The sequence below is a fragment of the Lampetra fluviatilis genome, chromosome 21, assembly GCF_964198595.1.
Source record: "Lampetra fluviatilis chromosome 21, kcLamFluv1.1, whole genome shotgun sequence".
Lineage (NCBI taxonomy): Eukaryota > Metazoa > Chordata > Hyperoartia > Petromyzontiformes > Petromyzontidae > Lampetra > Lampetra fluviatilis.
Genome location: NC_136295.1, coordinates 2,554,668 through 2,577,158, shown reverse-complemented (window position 1 = coordinate 2,577,158; position 22,491 = coordinate 2,554,668). Strand labels below are relative to the sequence as shown.

Sequence of the window (22,491 nt, the reverse complement as noted above, 5' to 3'; positions counted from 1 at the left end):
CGGACTGGGGTCGTCGTTGTTGATGACTCCCAGCTGGATCCCAGACGCGCCACTTCCAAAGTCTGGCGCAAAATCAAGTTCGTGTTGGCGCTTGGCTGGACGGAGCCGTGGCAAAACTCCACGGGGGTGGGGGGAGATGGGGGGAGGTGGAGAGGGGGGGGTCACACTCGGCCCCCGCACCCCCCCCACCCACCCCTCTCCACTTTCAGCTTCACCACGGGCCGGACAGAACTCACCGCGGCCGTCACGTTAATAGCGTCTACATAATTTATGTCATTTTAAACGCATCATTAAATGTTGAAAAGCCCCGCTGACCAGTGACAAATTGGTAATGGGGAGGGCTTTAGCCCTCCACAATAATACAAAACGCGTTGGTTTAATCCCCCCCCCTATTAAATTCACATATGGCAACGTGTTGACTGCGCTCATGCGCGCATGGAAAAAAAACAGATTAAAATGCTGACAATTATGCAGACATAATATAGAGCAGTATGTTTTTAATTACACTGAGAGCCAGAAGGAGGAGCACATGGATGAGAGAACATATACAAGGTTAGATGTATCACATTGACTGTTACATTCTTTTGTATTTGTTCTGGATGCATCACTAAATCGATGATGGCTGACGGGCAAGGCAAATGGACACCGCGATGGTGAGATGTTAACTCCCTCGCCTGATATGCAGAAGGTCGTGGGTTCGATCCCGAGCCTAACGCCTGTGATTTGCAGTTTGCATGTTTTCCCCGCGGTCTCGTGGATTTTTCTCTGGGTCCTCCGGTTTTCCCCTCCACATTTAGAAACATGCCTTTGGAGTATTTGGCTGCTATACATTTCCACATGATAAGCCACTTCCGTTGAGCTATTATTTGTGATCGCCCGGTCACTTCCGAAAGAGCGGCATACCTCTGTGGGCTTTACCGGCAAAATAAAATAGAATGAATTAATTGCCGTCAAAGAAGGGAACACGCCTGAAAGGAAGACCACTGCAGAGATGGAGCGAAGAAGTCAGCTTGTGTGCAGGAGCCAGATGGGTCGGTGCTTGGGGGAGGCCTTCATCCAGCAGCGAATAGACCATGGTCGATGCCAACATGCAAGATGGACGCGTCACATGTCGCTCGAAGCGATAATCAGAATCAGGATATACATTTATGCTGGAGGAATCCGATGAGCTAAAAGGCTCTTTTTCACAGATTTTCCAGTAGGGGCACGGGGTCAGGAAGTTGACAACAATTATGGCCGATGGTTAAGACTCATGACGGCGTGGAACCCAAAGGAGGGGAAACAAGCCCGAGAGGACGTTCAGACGCAGAAATGAAACCGGCTCACGGCGAGGAAAAATTGTTGGGGAGGGCATTCATCCAGCAGTGATTAATCATGGCTGTTGACGACTGACAAAATAAACAGCCCACCATTGATTCCAAACAGCAGCTCACGCTTGGCAATGTCACCATTCTGCAGCAGATAATGAATAGCTCGTGTCTTCCATTTTCTCAGGTTTGGAAAATAAAACACGTAAGAGAGCCAAAAATGTAAGTGAAAAAAAGATTCCGCAAGCAAGACAAAGATTTCCCCTGTGCAGACAGTTGAGGCAAGTGCTGTTAGCGAGCAGCACCTATGGAGGCTGGCGTGGCACACAAGGGGGTGGGGTTGCCAATACCACGCCCAGCCGCCTTTGCCTCCCAAGTGGCGATGTTTACACATCGCACCAGGTACTCATTTGAGGCTGAGTCGACCTAGGGGAGGCCCAGGACCGGTTCAAATAATCGTCACTGGCGTTGGCCGTGAGCGGGAATCGAACTCGGCTCGCCGGGTTCGTGGCGCAGCGCGCTCACCGCTGCACTGCAGCAAACAAACAAACGCACACGGAGAGTGGTCAAGCCAATGAAAACACACGTTGCGTTTGTTTTAAAGCCTCATGCCAATGCACACGTGACACACTACCATGTTGTCTATAGAAAGCCAGAGGGGGATCTGTGTTTCTGTTAGAGCTCATTTGTGTGGTGAGATTTTTTGGTTACCTCCATTAATGAGCGAAGTAACTTCCACAGGGTTTAGTTGCAATTTTTTTGTCTTTTTAAACCCACTTACAGATGTTTGCTGCGCTGGTGACAATTTTGTGAGACGACAACGATGACGGAGCAACGGCTGCATCCAAACAAAGTGGCAGTGGTGCACGAGGATAAAACAACAAACAACGCATTCGTCAAGAACGGTGTGGGCCTTGAAAGTAAAAAAAACATTTAATGAACGTGAAAATATAACAATGAATATCAATATAACAACGCTGTTACATTTCGATTTAAAGCTTTCGTGACTGCAGGGATTCATCTTCTTGGTTCTTTCGGTAAAGTCACGTAGAAGGGAAATAATAAAATAAAATCATAATAAAATAATTCTCACGACGTTTCGGCCACAACGCAAGCAGCCGTCCTCAGGTGAAGAAGCCTGGTGTTGTTCATTCAGATGCTGTCTTCCCGACAGACCTGGTCTTCACCTGAGGACGGCTGCTTGCGTTGTGGCCGAAACGTCGTGAGAATGATTTTATGATGTTTTATTTTTATTATTTTATTATTTCCCTTCTACGTGACTTTACCGAAAGAACCAAGAAAACGCTGTTACATCTGCTGAATTGAGTAATGTTGGCGAAGCTTGTAGAAGTTTCTAAAAATAATATTTAAACGTATTTATTCCTATGGAGCACATAGGAAGGAATAACTGACATGTGCTTGGTGAACTTATCAACCTGTCATAGACCCGTAGAGCGGTGATTAACTATCGCCCAGATGATTCTTCTTCTTATTATGCGAGTTTTAACCAGGAAAATCTCACTGAATCCCAAGACTCGTTTTCAGGAGTGTCTTGCCAAGTTTTCGTACGAGCGGGCGATGTTGTTGTTGCTGTGTGCGATCAAAGTTGAAAAACGTGCACATAATCTGTTCAGCATCGGGATGTTTGGTCAATGACTGTTACACTGGGCGCTATGGTGGCGAGATGTTAACTACCTCGCCGGGTATACAGGAGGTCGTGGATTCGATCCTGACTGATGCCTGTGTATTTGGAGTTTGCATGTTCTCCCTGTGGTCTGGTGGATTTTTCTCCGGGTCCTCCAGTTTATCCCTCCACATTTATAAACATGTGTTTTAAGTATTTGGCTGCTATAAATTTCCACGTCATAAGCCACTCCAGTGAGTTATCGTTTGTGGCCATGTCGCGTCCGAGTTTATACGCGTTGTTTTTCTCCTCAAAAAACATTTTTACTAACCTGAATACGTAAGCCAATATGACAGGGAAGTGTAGAGCTTTATAAATGAAAGCCAAATCAATCGACTAAGTCATTTCCACTGAGCTATAGAAATACCCATTTTTTGCTTGGCTCTCCTGGCATTTTCCTGGAAATTTAATTTTGCTTTTATGGACCTTTCTGGCCTTGAAAAGAGCTTACTGCTGCTGCTGCTGTGACACGGCGCTGACATTAGCAGTTAAGATAGGTGGTGGACACTGCGATGTGGCGACACCCTGACAGTGGGACTTCCAATTACATTTCCTGAACCCCTGGGAAAATGAGACCAATTTGACAAGCAGCAGAGGCGGCTTTGAAAGCCTGTTTCCAGGAAAAGGTCGTTATTCCATTTTGTGGCTGGAAATCAGACCCAATTTATTAAGCTCTGTCACAGGGCGGCTTGTGTAGCCCAACAATGTCACGATTTTTCGTCTCTGTGCATTGTAAATTTATAAGGAACTCCGGTCATCCTCATAGCGGCGGCTTTCGGCTGGCCATCGAACAGAGACAGACACCGCATCGCGCGGCGCTTTCAGATGCGCTGCTCCGGCCATCTGGAACGCTCTTCCTTCCGATATTAGGAAGTCACTGGGAGCTATGCACTTTTAAATATGGATTGAAACCCCGTTTCTTTTGAACTGCTTTTTGTGTTTAGCTTGTTGTCCTTCCCCCGCACCTCTTATTAGCACATTTGGCTACGTACAGTGAGAAAGAAGTTCAACGTACATACGTACACACATAAGGAACCTATCCGCTTCCTGAGCCCTCTCCCGGCCCCACCATTATAGCAGGGCAGTGGTGGCTATGCACACAGCCTGTAATCTAGCGCCGGGGAGGCAGCGAGGGTTGTGGATCGAACGGCCGTTACCAACCTCCGTTCACGCGAGCATCGAGTAGCAGCCATACCCTGGCTTGCCAGGAGAAGGCAGTCCCATCTGCACGGGGATAGAGTGTTGCCCCCTCACACGCGCGGGTTTTTCTCTGGCTGCTCCGATTTCCTCCCACTTGAATAAACGTTCATTCCTTAGCTGAAAACACCTAGCCCTTTTCTGTTCCGAGATGCCTGCAAGTTGCAGGGTGGGTGTCCCCGTTTACTGCTGTATCTCGAAACTCGCAAGCGGTTAGCATGCGTTTATTTATTTATTTGGTGTAGCGTCGCTGTTTTTAAATACATTGTACTCACCGCAGAGAACTGTAGCGACACGACCACCGCACTCTACGATAGCTGGCGCCAAACTGTGCCACACGCTCCCCCGCATGGCCTTTTACTTCCAACTCAGCTCCAATGACGTACATGCACGTACATCATTGGAACGGGAAAGGGTGAACACAGGAAGGACTGCAGAGCTTGAGAAATTATTTGGTAGCAACGGTTGACTGCCTGGCTGCTGCCATCCAGCTTTTGTCTGTGGCTCCGCAGACAAAACGTACACATAACGACTAAAATGTTATTACCAGCATTACGTTATTACGTTATTACTCGGTGGAAAGATAAACAAAAAAGTATAAAAAAAATAGCAAGGAAGGATCCAGACGTGTGGACATAGTGCATCATAAACGGCAAAAATAAATCGTCTCCACAGCAGCAGCGAAAGCTACGACAGCTGTTGTATATCATCACGCTGGCTTGCTAACAACCAATTCATTCCCAAGGAGAGCGCAGCTGCTCACACAAAATGTACTTTAACGGCATCGTTCCACAATAGATTTTTCGCTCAAAAGTGAAAGGTGTTAAAAAATTCATCGAGCTCACCCAGCCGGCCAACGCTACGTGCAACCCCACACACGCATACGCACACTCACCGTGAATAACAATCGGCCTAATCTGCTCAGATTTTGGCGAGATATTAACTACCTCGCCTGGTATGCAGGGGGTCGTGGGTTCAATTCCGACCCCTAACGCCTGCTGTATATTTGCCAAGCTTTCGTAGTAGCGGGCGATGTTGTTGCTGCTGTGTGCGATCCAAGTTGAAAAACGTGCAAGTAATCTGTTCAGCATTGGGATGTTTGGTCAATGCCAGTTACACTGGGTGCTACGGTGGCGAGATGCTAACTACCTCGCCGGGTATACAGGAGGTCGTGGAATCGATCTTGACTGCCTGTGTATTTGGAGTTGGCATGTTCTCCCCGTGGTCTGGTAGATTAACAGTTTAATAAACCGAAGCTCTCGTGCAGAGTCTAGGATGCACTGGCTAAACCCCAATATTGCATTAAAGAATCTCTTACAGGCACTACAGAGAGGGAGAGGTGGTATCGTGGTTAGCGTACGACACAATGAAGCCACATTTAGAATCAACACGCGTTTAGAGTATTTGGCTGCTATACACTTCCATGCAAATAAGCCACTTTGTTGAGCTATCATTGTGATAGCCAGCCGCTTCTGAAAAAAGAGCTATATAGCCGAATGGGCGTTACCTGGTAAAAAAACAAAACAATTGTTTAGTTTCAGCCAGGGAAAGCCCGACATCAGTGGTGAGTGGTACCCGAAATGGTGGAGGGCCCTCACTTCGCTCTCCAGAACAGGAATCTCTATTGAGGCTCGAGGCATCCACTGACCTACAAGGCTCTTTTTCACATTCGTGATGAAGCGAGATAAAACGGCCCCCCGCGACTGGACGTTGAATGCAAGAGGGCCTTCATCCATCAATGGCTCGACAAAGAGCTATACATTATTAAATGCAATTATTACTGCGGGGAAACCTCCGTCGTCCGCACGAGAAGAATGTATCAAGCCGCTGTATAAATGTTAACCCCCTCGCAAAATGTAGACTACTCCTGCCCACTTAATTCGAATTTAATGCTTTCGGCAAATGATGACAAAAGCACCGAAGCACGCGACGAGCAAATGTGCGTAGGCTGGAAAACAACAGGTTGAACGACAAAGGACACGCGCGCTGCTCACAATCGGCACTGCGCATGCAATGTGCTAGTCACGTGACATGCAGTGCAAAGGCATGATGGGAGGCACACCCCTTCCCGTTCTTTGCGAGCAGCAGCACGCCGCTGCGTCTTGTTAAAATCCTCCACACTCGCGCCAGACAGGTCGGAAGAGATGGGGGGGGGGGGGGGTACCCACATTTTCCCCCATCAGAAGTAATTTTCAGAGAAATCTATTTCCCGGGGTGTGAGGAGCTCTCTGGATCAAGATCGCTTTGCTCCCGCTGATCAGAAGTAGATCAGCACCCACTTAAAGTGTCACCCTCGATAAAAGAGTTAATTCAACAGTCGACAGAAAATAAGTATCAACCCACTTTCGGCGCGCACTGATTGGCTATTTACGGCATCAGCACTGGCTGGGAACAATACCAAATGACTAATTTCCAAATCCGCGTGAGGGTTTAATGCACCGGAGGCGACATCCTCTCCTGCCACTGCAAACTATAATCAGAATCTTTTAATTATACCGGAGGAATCCGATGAGCTATAAAGCAATTTTTCCACAGATGTCCAGTAGAGGTACGGGGTCAGAAAGTTACAACAAGAGAAAAACACGATAGGAGCGCAAAGTATAGGAAAGATACGCAAATCACAAAACACATACAAATTAACTGTTTTTAATTGAAAACGTAAATCCCACAGAGCTGTTAGCTTCTTCTGCAGGAGCGACCCGGCCACAAATATACTCCTCGTCACGTGGAAATTTACAGCAGCCAAATAACCGCCATCGCTTCGATGCCAACGAATATCACGCGCAGGCAACGGGTGTACACGGGCGAGTTTCACTGGAAGGGGCACTGCACTCCACACGGACCAGCAGCCTCAACATCTGCTTGAGGAAAGGCCCCGGGCGCTGAGCTACGTAGATCAATAACAGGAGCGACCTGACGACAAATGAAAGCTCGATGAAAGTGGCTTAATCGCGTGGAAATAGTCACCGACTCGCAGAGCGGCCTCGCCATCTACCAATCACCACCGGGAGAAGAAGCGAAGAGGACCCGACCGAAACGTTTGAGTGAGAAGGATTTTGCCTGGTGCCTGGGGGTGACACGTTTCTCATGGTTGCACACAGAGCTCTCCGGCGGGCTATTCTTTTGCTCGGGCCACGTGCCGTTTGGCGCGTGATATCCGGGTCATGCCGGTCGGGAGAACTGAACCCAACACCCACCCATTCAATTGCCGACGAAGCTGCCGGCACGCGAGCGTAACGCCACCCCCGCAAGGACACACACCGCAGGCCTCAACCGTCCCCACCCCCACCACACCCGCTGGGTTCTGCAGAAGCCGCACGTTATTCTCGGCAAGTAAACCGTCGCAGTAATAATTGCATTTAATAATGTATAGCTTTTTGTCGAGCCACGGAAGAATGAAGGCCCTCTTGCATTCAAACGTCGGGTCACTGGGAGCAGTTCAATCTTGCTTCACCACGAATGTGAAGAAGAGCTTCGTAGATCAGTGGATTCTTCCCGTCTAAATAGATTCTGGTTCGATATAGTGGCGGGTGCTGAACCATTTCAGATACTACTCGCCACTGATGTCGGCCCTTCCCTGGAATCGAACTCGGTTTGCTGGCTTAAACTATTTTTATTTTATTTTATCATGTATAGCTCTTTTTGAGAAGCGACATGGCTAAGACAAATGATAGCTCAACGAAGTGACCTATCTCGTGGAAATGTACAGTAGCCAAATACGCTGAACGTGTGATGTTGATTTTAAATGTGGAGGGAAAAACCGGGGGACTCCGGAGAAAAATCGACACGACCACGGGCAGAGAAAGACACGCGCAAACTCAAAATATACAGCAGGCGTCAGGGGTCGGGTTTGAACCCACGACCTCCTACATACCAGACGAGGTAGTTAACATCTCACCACCGCATCGCCTTTGACGGAGGAGTGCCCGCGGCGCCGCGGGGTTTGTGGGGGAACGCACCGTCGAAAAAAGTTTCTCGGGGGGGAAAAAAACAACAACCATAAACCGTGCTCACCTTCTCTTTCTCGCTCGCTTCCCTTGCGACCGTGGAGCCCTGAAACGACACAGAAGGGCGTGGAGAGGGGGGAAGGCAGAGCACACGTGGTGAATTGCGCGCCACCTCGAGTCGTGATCCAGATTGTTCCGTCGGATGCTCTAGCGGCAACGAGGGCAAGGCGTTAAATGTCGGACGCAAAAAAAAGAGAGCGGAGGACGGCTGGCTCGGGGAGGAGGGCGGGTTGGAGAGCGATGGACGATGCCGGGGGAGCTAAGTCAAAACAGCAGAGCGGCAGGCAGGCCGGATGGCTGGCTGGCTGCGAGTGGCCTATCAAGCGTAAAAAAGGAACACGTTTCAAACCTCCATTAGTGGCTCAATAGTCATTATGGTTCTGCGGCAGTCGACAAATTATCGTCTGCCCTCCACATAAAACGGGGTCACCGATATAACCGTGGCAACCGTGCAATCTCGAGTAACATTTTCTAAAATATATATATATAAAATAAGTTACATGAAATGGACCGCAACACCGCAGGGATGTAAATACTGATCGCAATAATGGGTCAATGGCAGAAAGAAAACGATATGGATTTTGTCAGAAAGGCTTTACAATCCACACACATACAGCCTACATGACGCCCTCCGACGATAGAAACGAAGTGCTGTATGCTGGCAATCACACACCAGCATTCTTCATCACATGGGATTGGCCCAGCACCAATCGAAGGTGCCTGCAGTAGAATTTGTGAAAGTAAAACGTCTCAAGATGACCACTTCTGCACCTCATCAGGTAAATGATGATGCGGATTTGTTGTTGCACATGCACAATGGCCGTGGCGCTTCCCCCTCCCCACAGCCACATTGCTTTGCATCTTGTTTGAAAACTCGCCGTTTTCCGGGCCCTGCACTACTATTCTGCGATGATGACGGCGTTGAGATTGCAACTTCGCACGTGAAGAATCAGAGACCGAATATTTATTTAGACTGGAGGAATCTGGTGAGCTGTAAAGCTCTTTTTCACAGACGTCCAGTAGGGACGGGTAAAAACGTAACAACAACAGTACGAAAACATGAGCGGAGTACAAAAACAAGCTCGCTGTGCAGCCATCTCCTCGAAACATTCTTACGAGATTGGCTTTCACAGACCACACACCATCTACAACCGCATGCAAACAGCCACGTATATAAAACTATTAACTTTATTTAAATTTCACCAGGTAAGGCCTGCTTGAGCTATGCAGCTCTTTTTCAGAATTGACCTGGCCATCACTAATGACAGCTGAACGAAGTGGCTTGTCACGTGGACATTGATAGCAGCCAAATACTCTAAACACGCGTTAAGTCGAAATGTGGAGGAAAAAACCGGAGGACCCGGAGAAAACCCACACGGCCACGGGGTGGACCACGTGAAAACCCAAAATATACAGCAGCAGGTCTCAGGGTTGGGATCGAACCCATGACCATCCTGCATACCAGGCGAGGGAGATGACATCTCGCCACCGTGGCGCCCCTAGAAAACAGTCACCGCAACGGGGGGATGGGGGAAGCCAGCCTCTCCACATGATGACCACTGTTGACGTCCTGACCACAGTTGGCTGTCATGGGTTAAGAAAGCGTCCCACAAAGTCGTGTCGCAGCCATGCAGTGGTGGCTGCACATGTGAGAGTTGGTGGATCGCACAGATGTTTTTGAGAAACACCCTTTATGAATGTTTCGAGGTGTCATACACACTGGCTTGTCAGGAGAAGGAAGTCAAGCAAAACATGTGGACTCCACCTGTTCCATTTGCATGGCAAAGCGTGTTGTCCTCTCGCATTCGTGGGTTTTTTTTCCGGGTGCTCCGCGTTTTTTTCCATTCCATATGTAAACACTCATTAATTGGCTGAAATAGTCTTTGGGTCTTTCGATAAAGTCACGTAGAGCATTTTTTTTTCTGTTCTACGTGACTTTACCGAAAGACCCAAAGAATATGAATTCCTGCAGTCACGAAAGCTTTAAGTCAAGATTTAATTGGCTGAAACACCTTAACAAATAAAGGACTGCAGTGTTTGGGAAATCGTTGGCGCTGCCGGCTCATCGCGCGGTTGCCTTCCTGCTTGTCTGCGGTTCTTCTCTGCGTGAGCGAGCTAAAAGCACTGCGAGGCACATTACAATTTTACTCACTCTGAGTCAACGCCTGGCCGGGATTTGAACTTACTCGCAACCTTCTGCCTGTGAGCCGAGCGGCCTGGGCAAAAACCGCTGCCCCAGACGGATAAGCAACACTGACAACAAGCACGTGGAGGCACCCCGTATTTAAACAGTGTTTACCTGGCTGATTAGAAGCAATTAATTGGCACCGAGCGGATCAAGCCCTTGGAAGTAATTACGGCAAGGGCCTTAATGGAAATGCACGCACCCGCCACGCACGGCTTCATTGACGACACCGCCACCACCGCCGCCACCTCGGGCGGACGAGGGGGGCCGCGGCGAACCGCAGCCCCCCTCCCCCCCGTCCAGCCCCCCGCCACCCCACCCCGCGCCCGAGGGAATCGCTCGCGGGCAGGGTTTTCTGATTGACACGGAGACGGGTGCGCTGGAAAATAAATAATTCAGCGTGCCATTAAGCGCTGTCCCCGAATAGCCCCCACGGAGCGCGGCCGCCGGGAGTCAAAATCCATCTCGCGGAATATTTATCAGCAGCGCTGGCGCACGACCACGGAGATTAGCGGCACTGTAGCGCGTGCACTTGCGTGCAAAGTCTTAATTTTGTTGTTGAGTGGCCTATGAATGGCAAATGTTGGGAAGATTCAGCTCGAGGTGATGTAGCCGCTCGATTGCTTTGCCTGAGAGTTGCCGTAACGCAGATGCACCTACTCGCCCAGTCACCCACCTAGTCATCCACCTAGTCATCCACCTACTCAGCCACCCACCCACCGCCGTCACCTGTAGATTTGGGATCGTGCGATGTTACGTGGTCCATGGTTTGGCGATCGTAGCCACAGTCACACACAGTAGAGAGAGCCTCGGATTTCCCGCTTGTGTATTAGGTGTCCGCGTCCCCCCTGGCGCGCACGGATCCAGTTAAGCACTGCGTGTTGTTTCCGCGGGGGGATATTTAAATGGCAATCGATGTCCTCGGTGCGCAGCTCACGCGATCGTGGTGGGAGGTAAGGATTTTATCAGCCGGCGTTGTACGTGACCACCGGTGTGAAGGCATTTTAGTTCCATCGGTGCCCTGAAGAAAGATCGTGGCTCACATCGTTAGCCAAAGCACAGTGAACGCGTCTGTTAAAAAGCAGTGGTAATCGCGAGAGCGATGAGGTTTTAGTGTCAATGATGAGGTGTTCGTATACACTTCGAACACACCGCATTTAAGGGACTGACAAAAAAAACGTAACGGAGAGGAAATTATTAATAATAAGGTTTTTTTTTGGGTTAGAACGTGTCGTTAAACCCACCACCACCCGACACAGCCAACCAGTAAGGTATGTCACGTAAACAAAACATTTCAATTCGTTACAACTTCAGGCCAACGGTGTGTTGGAGAGTAAAACCACAATTTCAGTACGACTTTTCCCTGGTAATTACATCCAGGCTTAATCGGGCAATTTTGCCAGTATTGAATTTACGCAATCGAACCCCCAAAAAAAACCTTTATTACGGATAATATTTGTCGCGAAATCCTACCTGTTGAACGTTGAGGAAATTATGCGTGCAGCTGCTGGGGGTGTGAGTGCATTGCACTGTGAACCCGGCTACCCGAGTTCGATTCCAGGCAACGGCTAACGTTGGTGGCGAGTGACACCTGAACCTGTCCGATGGCACTGCCCACCCCCTCCCCTGCCGTCCCTTTTACCAACCCAGACTGATCGGCCATACGAAGCCAACCGTGCTAATCGGAGGTGATGACACAAGGCCAAACAGCATTCCCTCTGGCCAACCGGGTGGGGCAGGCCTTCATTGAGCAGTGGAGTGACAGTTCTCTAGTTAATGTAGCCACTTACGTTTGATTTGGTTTAAATCACCTGAAATTTCCCGACTTTTCTGGATGTCAATGTAGCTCCTCGAAAGGAAGGCCTGCTTTGACATGTGCTTTAGAAACACAAGAAATATTGAACCTTTTTTTTATGTGTGCATAGAAGAATGGGGATATGCATCCTTTGAATAACAGCGAGACAAATAGGAACGCATGGATTAGAGACGCAACAGACAGATGGGATGGTGGATGATGGTCGCGGAACAATAACGGAGCAGCGTCCAAAAGAATGGGACGTGGCGTCCGAGAGACAGGACGTCCTCCATAGAGATGGAGCGTTGAAATCAGTTACTGTGTGGGTGCCAAGTGAATTAGAGTACATCGCCAGATCGTGAGAGGTGGAGGATGCTCGGGCAAGGCCTATGTGCAGCAGTGGAATGACCATGGATGATGATGATGATGATAATCATGATGATAGTTTCGGGCCCAAAGGCAATGACTGGGCTGTATGTAGTATGTTGAACTTATCTCGCACCGTACGTAGCCAACCGTGCTAATGTTTAAGTGAATAATTGACGTATTTATTTTCAGTGACTTGCTTACTATTTTCTATTTTGCACTCCTATCGTTTTTTTGTATCGTTGTAACTTGCGGTCCCACCATCCACACGGGACATTTGTGCAAAAGATCTTCATAGCTCATCGGATTCCTCCTGCAGTCTGAACTTAAGATTCTGATTCTAATCGTCCAAGGTGCAAGCTCCGATTTCCGTTGATGCGGGTGGGATCGGCGCTCGAGTTGAATATCTCCACGTTGAGTAAGCGGTGTGGGCTTGATGGTGGGGGGGCAGGCGGTGGGGGCAGCACACTTCCCACTGCCTTCATCAGCAAAGCTCCCTCCTTGGCTCATTAGGTGCAACTCTCAAGGTTTGCTCACAACGCCAAGAGCTATCGTCCGACTGTATCTGCGGCTGCACCACGCGGTGGAGATTTGTCCTCTGGATTAGCAGAGGGCAGTCAAACGAGTGCAACCTTTGACCTAGATGGGTGCCAAGCTGGTGGGTGGGCGGCTAGCTCACAGTCAATGTGGCCGTATCCCAATTGCGACTGAGCTCAGCTGAGTTGGGAGCGATGTGTTGCCTCGATAGGACCACACCTCAGCTGACTTTCAGACCAAGGGTGGCGTTTGCTGCATGGCTGCTTAGATCAAAAGCACTGGTGGTGGTTTTTGGTCAGAGTCTCCAATCAAATAAAATCATCTGTTGAGAGTGTTAGTTACACTCTCGAGGTTTTGGACCCTGTTCAGAATGGAGCGATGTGTCGGCTGCACAAATGAACTTGCGAGATGATGTACATGGCAGATCACTTCTGTATGTGTAATAGTGACGGATAAATGAGAACACAATGCCACGAACGGACAAAGATCCTGGTTCTAAAGCCACAGAGGTAAACACTATCGTGCACAACTTTTCTGAGAGGTGTCGAGACGCGACCCCTGTTGGGGTGAAGTGTCGAGTAGTCGAGAGCATCCACATGGCATGGCTGTGAGGCCAGAGGCAAATTTGAGTCAAGAGAGTTTTGCAGCCAGTGGTGGAAATTCGACATTCGTATGGCAAGGGTGGGTCTATCCATAGGAGAACTACAGCTTACTTCCCCGCGCCGCCGATTAGCACGGTTGGCTACGTACGGTGCAAAAGAAGTCCAACATACATACGTACATACAAAGTGGTACTTATTGTATTGACCCCGAGGGATGTTGGGCAGAGCCAACTCCCCACCAGGTGTTCGAACTCCCAAGCGTTCCGAGCCGCTCGCTCCACCACTGAGCCACCTGGACAGTTTTGTATCTTACCCATTGGAAGGCTGATACGCTCAGTCAACCCCCCCCCCCCACACACACCCCCCCACCCAAATCAGGAATTGAACTCGCGACCCTTCCGACCGGGAGTGCTTCTCACTTGACCGCTGAGCCACCTTGGGCTGCGGGGCCGTATGCCGAGTTGGCTGGCCCAGCCTGGACAACCACCTCATCCAGGGGTCGACAACCTGCGGCGGCTCTTTGATAAAACATGTTTTTAATTACTATTTTTATTTTAACCAGGTAATGCCCGCTGAGCTATATAGCTCTTTTTCGGAAGCTACCTGGCCATCACAAACGATAGCTCAACAAAGTGGCTTATTATCAAATTTGTAGCAGTCAAATACTCTAAAACGCATGATGTTGATTCGAAACGTGGAGGGAAAAACCGAAGGACCTGCAGAAAAATCCACACGACCGCTTGGAGAAAAAGACACGCAAACTCCAAATACACAGGCGTCAGGGGTTGAACCCACGACCTCCTGTATACCAGGCGAGGTAGTTAACATCTCGCCACCACGGCACCCCCTAATGTCATGCAGAATGCCACATGGGGCCCCCTTAAATTCACCGTACTCGTGCCCGTTGCAGCAGCAGCAGCCTCTCTTGCGCAATGCCCGGAGATAATTGCCCCTTGGCAAAAGTGATTGTTGTGTCGGGAGAATTGGCGAAAACCATAGGAATGTGGAATTTCCATCGAGGAGAAATCTCGTTTGAGGACAAGACACCAAGGGCAGGTGGTGCACACGGTGTCACTCATTTCGATAATGAGATCAGAAAACATGAATCTTGATTCCCCCTCCCCCCACCTTAATGTGATTGCTGGCTCCACTTGCTAAGTGCACTGTCTGGCTTCGTGTTGAACAGCGCTATCAGATTGCACCGCTGCTTAAGAAACAGCAAATCAAAGTGACTCTTTTCCTAACAATGCCAAAGATCTGACCTGGCACTTAGGTTTCCACCGTTTGGATGGCGACGACCTTCATGGCGGCGGTGGCGGTGACACGGTGCCAGCAGTGGGTGCTGGAGCTGCTTTGTTGCGGTTCGATTTTGGCAGGCCACCTTGGTTATTACTGTGGGGAGTTGTCGCCATCAAATGCTTGCCCCATATGCTTCACGGTGGATGGTAAAAATATGCAGATTTCATGACATGGTGGCGAGATGTTAACTCCCTCGCTGGCTATACAGGAGGTCGTGGGTTCAATTCCAACCCTGACGCCTGCTGTATATTTGGAGTTTGCATGTTCTCCCTGTGGTCAGGTCGCTTCTAAAAAGGAGCTATATAGCTGAGTGGGCCTTACCTGGTATTCACGTGTTTTTTTTTTTAGCTGTAGTAGGAAACTGGATAAAACCTGGAGAAAACCCATGCAGAACAAGGGAGAGAGAGAGAGAGAAACTCCATGCAGAAAGTGTTACGCGATGCGAAGCATCGCGTAACACATCCACGTTAAAATAATTCTGGAAACGGCTACAATCCCAACAAATAATAATGTCAGCTTGTAACGTGCTGCCACCACAGATTCTTCGCTCGCTCTCGAAGAGAGAGAGAACAGACTCGGAGGCGCAAAAGCAACCACATATGAGCAGAGCCAACATTTGCCCAAGCTCTGCGGTTCTCTATATATATTCAGATTGTTTAATTTCTTCTGATGAATGAGCATTTACACGTGGGAGAAAACCGAAGAGCACGGAGAAAACTCACGCACGTGCGAGGCGGCAACGCTCGATCCCGTTCCGATGGAGTCCACGAAAAAGTACTCGCAGCTGAACACCATCACCACCAGGGGGTTGACGAATTGCACTAAAATCTGCATCTTAAGAATCTTGCCCTGCAGAGACGTCTAAGGCCTGTCATGGACTTTCGGTTCATTCTTTAAGCATCACGCTTGTGACCCAACTGTCACAGGATGGATTGGGAATGCATTGTGCTTATCTAGATGCATGGACTGAGAATAATAATTATATCATCATTGACACTGCATAACTAATAATAGTAATGGCCCTGCATAACAGCAGCATTTAGTTTTTGATAGCAGAGATGTCTTTGCAGCCTGCAATTTTTTTGCGACCACGAAGAACACAAGATCAAGATGTCATCATGGCCAGAGCCATTGGATTCCACCACCTCCTTCCCACACCTCCAAGATCCACCCTGACAGTCTCCCCACCATCTGATCAGTGACCGTGTTCTCATTCCTAAGAAAGTAGCCACAGATATTTTATTTGTAATGTGTCGACAGCAGTTGTGCGAAGGACCCACTGCACGACGATGCTTTTTGTTATCAGACCGAAATCACGAGGAGTACTATCCCTTCAGTCCCACAGCGATGAAACACTCCGCTACTGCTCCTGACGCGGCTATCTGGCTTGACCACCTGAATGTGAAATTGTACTTGTTGCTCTGCATCTACATCAGCAGCCGTACAGAGGAAGAAGAAGAAAGTGGTCCCAGAGGCAAGGTTTGGTTTCAAAACCGGGAGGACTTTGCGGCAAGCTCTACTGCCTTCCGGGGGGTGAATTTCAAGCTTTAAATCTTCAACGCGTGTGCTTCCGGACAATGTGCTGAGAGTGTATTATCAGCAGACAAATCGTGCCATCTGCCAGTATGTGGGGGGCATCAAATATTGGCTGGCGATAGAAAGGAAATGAACAAGATAACATTCGCAGGGCTACGGTAACGAATCTGCCGAACCCGTTCTTACAATCTGCGGCGATGTCTATTCTGCCTGTGCAGTGGGGGGAGATCCTAAGCTGCAGGGACAGGCTTGCCTCTCCCCATGCATTAGCTCCTTGCAAATGGCAATAAGTTCAGCGGCTGAATGCCAATTTTGAGGTCTGCCAGCCACGAGAAGCCCTCAGGAGAGAGAGAGAGAGTTTGTGTAAGTGTTGCTATTCCTCGTTTGAAGGAGCGCAGACTACGGTGGCTTACTTTGTAGTTGCATGGCCACAAGGGCACTACTCAACAGAAACCATCATGCAAATTACAATCAGCCTCGCAACAGCAGATTTTGGCTAGCTATCGACCAAAGACAGTCACCGCATTGCGCGCTTTCAGATGTGCTTCTGCGGCTGTCTGGAATGCTCTTTCTTCCAATATTAGGAAGCCACTGGAACTAATGACTATGCCGGTTAGATGTACGAATGTCTGATATGACTGCCGTTCACAATTGCACCCAATAAAAAGAGGTGGAACGCGCTTTTGGTGGTTTTTGGAAGGATTTGCTCGGAGTTTCCCGTGATGGCCAAAACGCCTCCAATCAAGTTGGATCAGCCGTGAGAGTATTGCTAATGTTCTCGGGGTTTGTGCCCTGTGCAGCATGGGCCATGTCATCTCCATAAATGAACTTGCAAGATGATGCACATAGCAGGTCATTTAAAGATATGTAGATGTTAAATAGTCCATAATAGAGGTTTTGGGTTAGATCGCATAAATGTAAATGGTATGGTGATGGTTAACTGTGAGCAGGCAATAACAAGTATTGCATTTTCTTGCACACAAAAACGGAATGATGTGCATGCATAATGTATGTGCATCGCGCATGCAAGCTGTGCATGCATATTATGTATGTTGATTACCCTATGAATAACCCAACCGGTAATGGATATCCATTGCAATTTATATCCATACATTAACCCCCACCCTCACTGGTCTTTGCCCCTGATTGGCTCACAAGCGACGACATCACATTCATCCCTCTATTTAAGAATGAAACAGGAGGAGGATTTCTCCACAACTCTGGCTGCCGCCTGATGAGGCTGGTTGTAATTACCGGCGAAACGTGGAACCCGAATTGTAGATGTTGTGGGTTTCATCTCCAAAGCACTGGTGTGCTGAAGTAGTAACAAATTAGCATGTTTTATTTACATGACAAACCTAACTAAATGGCTGTGTCGGGTGGTGACGGGTTTAACAACACTCATTTACGCGATCCTACCCAAATAATTCTAGATTTGAAGTTTTCGTGACTGCAAGGATCCATACTCTTTGGTTTTTCGGTAAAGTCACGTAGGTATAAAATAAAAAAAAAATGAAAACAACTAAATTAAATCACGACGTTCCGGGCGCAACACAAGCGTCTGTCTTCAGGTGGGGACAACGCAGTGAAAGCACAACCGCTTAAGTGTGTCTAAGAGATGGCTGTGACGAGGAGTTATATAGTTGCAGGGGAAGGAGGGGGGGGGAGGGGGCATGGTGAGTGTGGGGGCGGGGTGTGGGCTGGGAGGTAACGCCTGGAGTTCAAACTGAAGCTTTGTGATGCAGGGGGCGGAAGCAGATAAGAAAGCTAAGTTAAGCCGATTATTGGTCGCGAAAGCCGACTACGTTGTAGATGTTAAATAGCGATGGTGCTCGTACTGAGCCTTGAGGGGGGACATTTTTCCTCATTCTTTTCCAGCTGTGTTCACCCAGCGAGGTGTTCACCCTGACAGTACCATACCTGTCAACCCACACGGTTTACCCGTATTCCTGTACAGGGAAACTGAGTTTTCAGGTCCATACGTCGTACAGCCGTTTCACTACGGGGAACAAAAAAACACGTTTTGTCGATTTGTTTGTGTCTCCCTTGTGATGGGACTTTTTAGGATGAACGTTGAGATTTATACGGGGCACGGGGTGACCAATAAGGTCTGAGCTGGTCTGTAATGAGGTAGGGCACTGATAAGGGGTTAACAGGTATGGAATACGGTTGCTGAGCATCATGTCGATTGGGTGAACAGTAAGAATGGCATCTGATGATTTTTCGCGACCTTGAGCAGCAGGCCGTGATGCCAAACGTTGTGTCACCGGCGGCAGCGGTGGAGATGCTGATCATTGCCGTGTTAACTTTTAGGTGTTTACGCCGGAAACCAGTTTCGGAGAGGGTGGTGAAGGCAACGGCTCGTCCGCTGCGGCTACGGCCGGTTCGACGTCCGTTCTCGTTCGGGAGTCGGTTGGGCGTGGATAATGGGGGAAAGTCTGTCAGGCATTCCGATGGATTAATCTAACGCAATGCAAATTACACCAAGACCCCGATTTACGTCTCCCCCTTTCTGACATCGTTTCGCAAATGCGTCGCCACTTTATTGCTAACGCCGCAACCCGATATGCGTCGTCTCAAGCCGAACACTCACGTCCGCTGACAGCGTCGTCCGTCCTTTCTCGTTATCCGTCGCCTCTCAGCCGTCGCCTCCACCCAGCGACCAGCCTGTAAATCAATCTGATTGACGTCGTAATAGGGTTTTATCCTTTTATCTGGCACCAAAACTGACATCCTTTATACAAGGGATCCTGTTTGCAATAACCACAACACAAGCAGTCAAAATGCAAACAAAAAGAGACAACTCTGATAATATGCACTGTCCTTGAAATTGTTTGGTGTCATCTGGTCCAACACCAGTGGAGCCTAGTCTCTGCTTGTGTTGTGGTTATTGCAAACATGATCCCTTGTATAAAGGTGTCAGTTCTGGTGCCAGATAAAAGGGTAAAACCCTATTACTATATCTTGCTACTGACCAAGGAGGTCTCATAATCTGATTGACGTCATTTCCATATTCGTCGTCGCGCCTTTCAGGAACGCATTCACGACGAACATCTTGCCAATGCGGCGCCCTGGTCAGGAACGGCGCAGATGCCACCACTGGCGTAAAATAAAAAACAACGTGAAGCTGGCATGACTGCGACAGATACGCAGCACACGAGCCAAGCGCCAACTCGGGCGAGAAACACAACAACCACTTGTGGGGTAATTTATATTTGTGAAATCCTGTGTGCGTTTTGCCCTCATATTCACAGTGTGGATGATATAATTACTTTGCCTTTTTCACCAATTTTAGTCCAGAAAATGCGGTCGGTGTCACACTGAGATGACGCGTTTCTTCGTATCTCTTGCAAATCAGTGAATTACTGCACCATTGAGAATAGCCCGCAGAAAATAACATCACAGAACCATTTCTAAGGTCCCCTGAGAGTGGCCTCTTATCCACACTGAGGGCACTCCACGTTGCCAGGCACCCTCCTCTTATTCGTTCTCTGGTCGCCAAACTAACATTAAAAAAATATATATTTTCTCACAAGAAGCATTAAACGAATTTAAAAGGAGAATATTCTGTTCAGCCGTGGGTGACTGGGCTGAACCCGTAAACGGGCGACACTTGAGAATCTGGTTTAACCACGGGGCTGCTGTAACCCAGATTCGAACCCAGCTTCTCAACAGCGCCGGCTGTGTTGCTGTGACCGACGAGGCAGCTGGCTCCCCGCCCCCCGCCCCACACACACGGACCGCTCTCACGTCGTATTCACAATTGCTTTTTTTTTTTCTGGCTTCCCGAGATTCAGACATTTCAACTAAATCTTTACAGCTCAAACAGAAATCGTCACTCCAACCCGAGTTAAGTCGTTTAAATTACTTGGCGCTAACGCATCCTCGGAACGGTGAGAAGTGCCCCCGGGCGATTTAAAATAAAGCTGAGAAATAAGTGGAGCAATTATCTTTTTTTAAAATGGCAATTAAGCTATCTTTCCCAGTCACCATAATTTCTGAGGTAATAAATGTAATAATTACTGCCAAGTGCTGCTTTGGATGGCGGGGTGTGACACGGAATGTGCAATGGCTTAAGCTTAATGGGGCAAGCGCGTGCCCAGCACATTCATTACCCGAGTGTCACCACGACGACCAATCGCATCAAGCATGGCATGCGAGGACAGACGTTGTCAAGCACAACACAGCCCATCAACCCGGTTCCTTTAATTGAGCTGAGAGTTCGTCCACTCTATATATATACACACACAAACACCAACGATGCAAGCAAATTATTTAACCTTTTGCTGTAACCATGCTTTTGAGCGTAGCATAATTACACTCACGACTGCAACGTATTAGGGGATAATAGTTCAGGAAATGGAGCAAATGTTCTCATTGAAAATACAGTAAAACCTCACTAAACCGGACAGGCCAGCGAAATAAATAAATGCGGATTTTTAAATATACCGAGCAGAACTCTGACCATAACATCGGTAAGGGGCGGTGTATACAGCTCGCTCTATAGAGCCCTGCAATCGCTTGTAGGATGGACAACAAAGAAAATCAAAGTGTGTTGTTAGGAAAAAATGGAAGGAACCGGAAAGAGAGGAAAACCTCACAGAGAATGGCTTGATGAAGACGACGACGACATGAGAGATCGTTGCCAGAAAGATGTGGCCACTACTTGTGCATATTGCCACGATACAGAGCAGAGTGGAAAGAAATGACAAAATGTGCAGTAGACAACTATGGGCTATCTTCCTACGGATTGTGATGATGATGATGACGAATCGCTTGGCAAAAGGACCTCATGTAGAGGAGGCTCGTAAGGTGATTCGTATTTGGCCAATTGTCCCGTGCCGACCAGCAGTCTTCGATGGGGGTTGGGAGTACCGGTATGCGACCTGCTGATTGGCGAACTCTGGGGTACCAATTGATGAGCGCTGGCTGGACAGAGGCAAGCAAGGTGCATTGAAGAAACTTGCACCATTGTTTCGACTGCTGTGCCGGGCGACCGAACCGGCGACCTCTGGATTGCATAATGAAACATTACAAATGATCTGAATTGGGAAAATTTTGTTTCAAATTTTCAAGGAACCAACTGTAAAATACACGATTGAATAGTTGTACATTCATTCAAATGAAAGAAATACTAAAAGAACACAAGCGATCGTCATCAGGAGGAAAAGCTGCTGAATGCAGTCGTACTTTTTTGTAATTTTCTTGTAATTTTTTTGCAATTTTTTGGTTATTTTCTTTGAACCTATCTACGTGACTTTACCGAAAGACCCAACGAACATGAATTCCTGCAGCCACGAAAGCTTTAAGTCAAGATTTAATACTAAAAGTTTGAGGAAATAGTTATTATCATCATTCAATTAACATCAAACATTACACTGGAATAAAATTACCGTGGTTTCTTTCCTTATTGCCTTCCAAAGCCAATTGCCGCTTAACGCTCCGAGGCTTCTTGGCTGATGCAACCCCGCACAGACGCGCCTCTCCCGAGCGAAAGTTTAAGATTTAATTAGGTAAGCACTTACCTTGAGAATACTAATCACACCGCCTGTGAACGCACAGCAACACGGAGGCACGAGACTAATTATGACCGTGCGGTTGGGCACGGCGAGGGAGATGCGGCAAGGAACGTTGAATCTGGCGCGAATTGTCAACACCTAAACACAACCCCCCGCACCTCCAATTAGCGCGGTTGGCTATGTATGGTGCAGAAGAAGTTCAACATACAGTACATACAGACAATCGTAGTGACCCCAGGCTGTGATGAAGAGAATGAGAGGCAGGCTCGAGAAAGGTAAGAGGAAGAAGAGCAATCGGGGGAAACGGACAGAGGAGAGAAAGCGATAGCGCACGGGTCAGCCGGCAAAACATTAACCGCAAACGTCTGCCGCACCGAAGCCAAGCCAGCGGGGAGCGTGCTGCGGTGAGGCTCACGGGGCCCGATGGACACACCGCCCCCGTCGTTAACTACCTGCA

At 48.5% G+C, this 22,491-nt stretch overlaps 1 protein-coding gene across 4 annotated transcripts in view; it reads right to left on the bottom strand.

Moving 5' to 3' along the window:
- The window catches only part of LOC144938132 (phosphatidylinositol 5-phosphate 4-kinase type-2 alpha-like), a 203,688-nt gene that overhangs the window by 23,999 nt on the left and 157,198 nt on the right, over positions 1 to 22,491 (bottom strand). For all 4 annotated transcript variants that reach the window (XM_078865847.1, XM_078865848.1, XM_078865849.1 and 1 more), the window contains one exon: positions 8,203 to 8,241. In XM_078865847.1, coding sequence (XP_078721973.1) covers positions 8,203 to 8,241 — 39 coding nt within the window. The remainder of the gene's footprint in view (positions 1 to 8,202; positions 8,242 to 22,491) is intronic.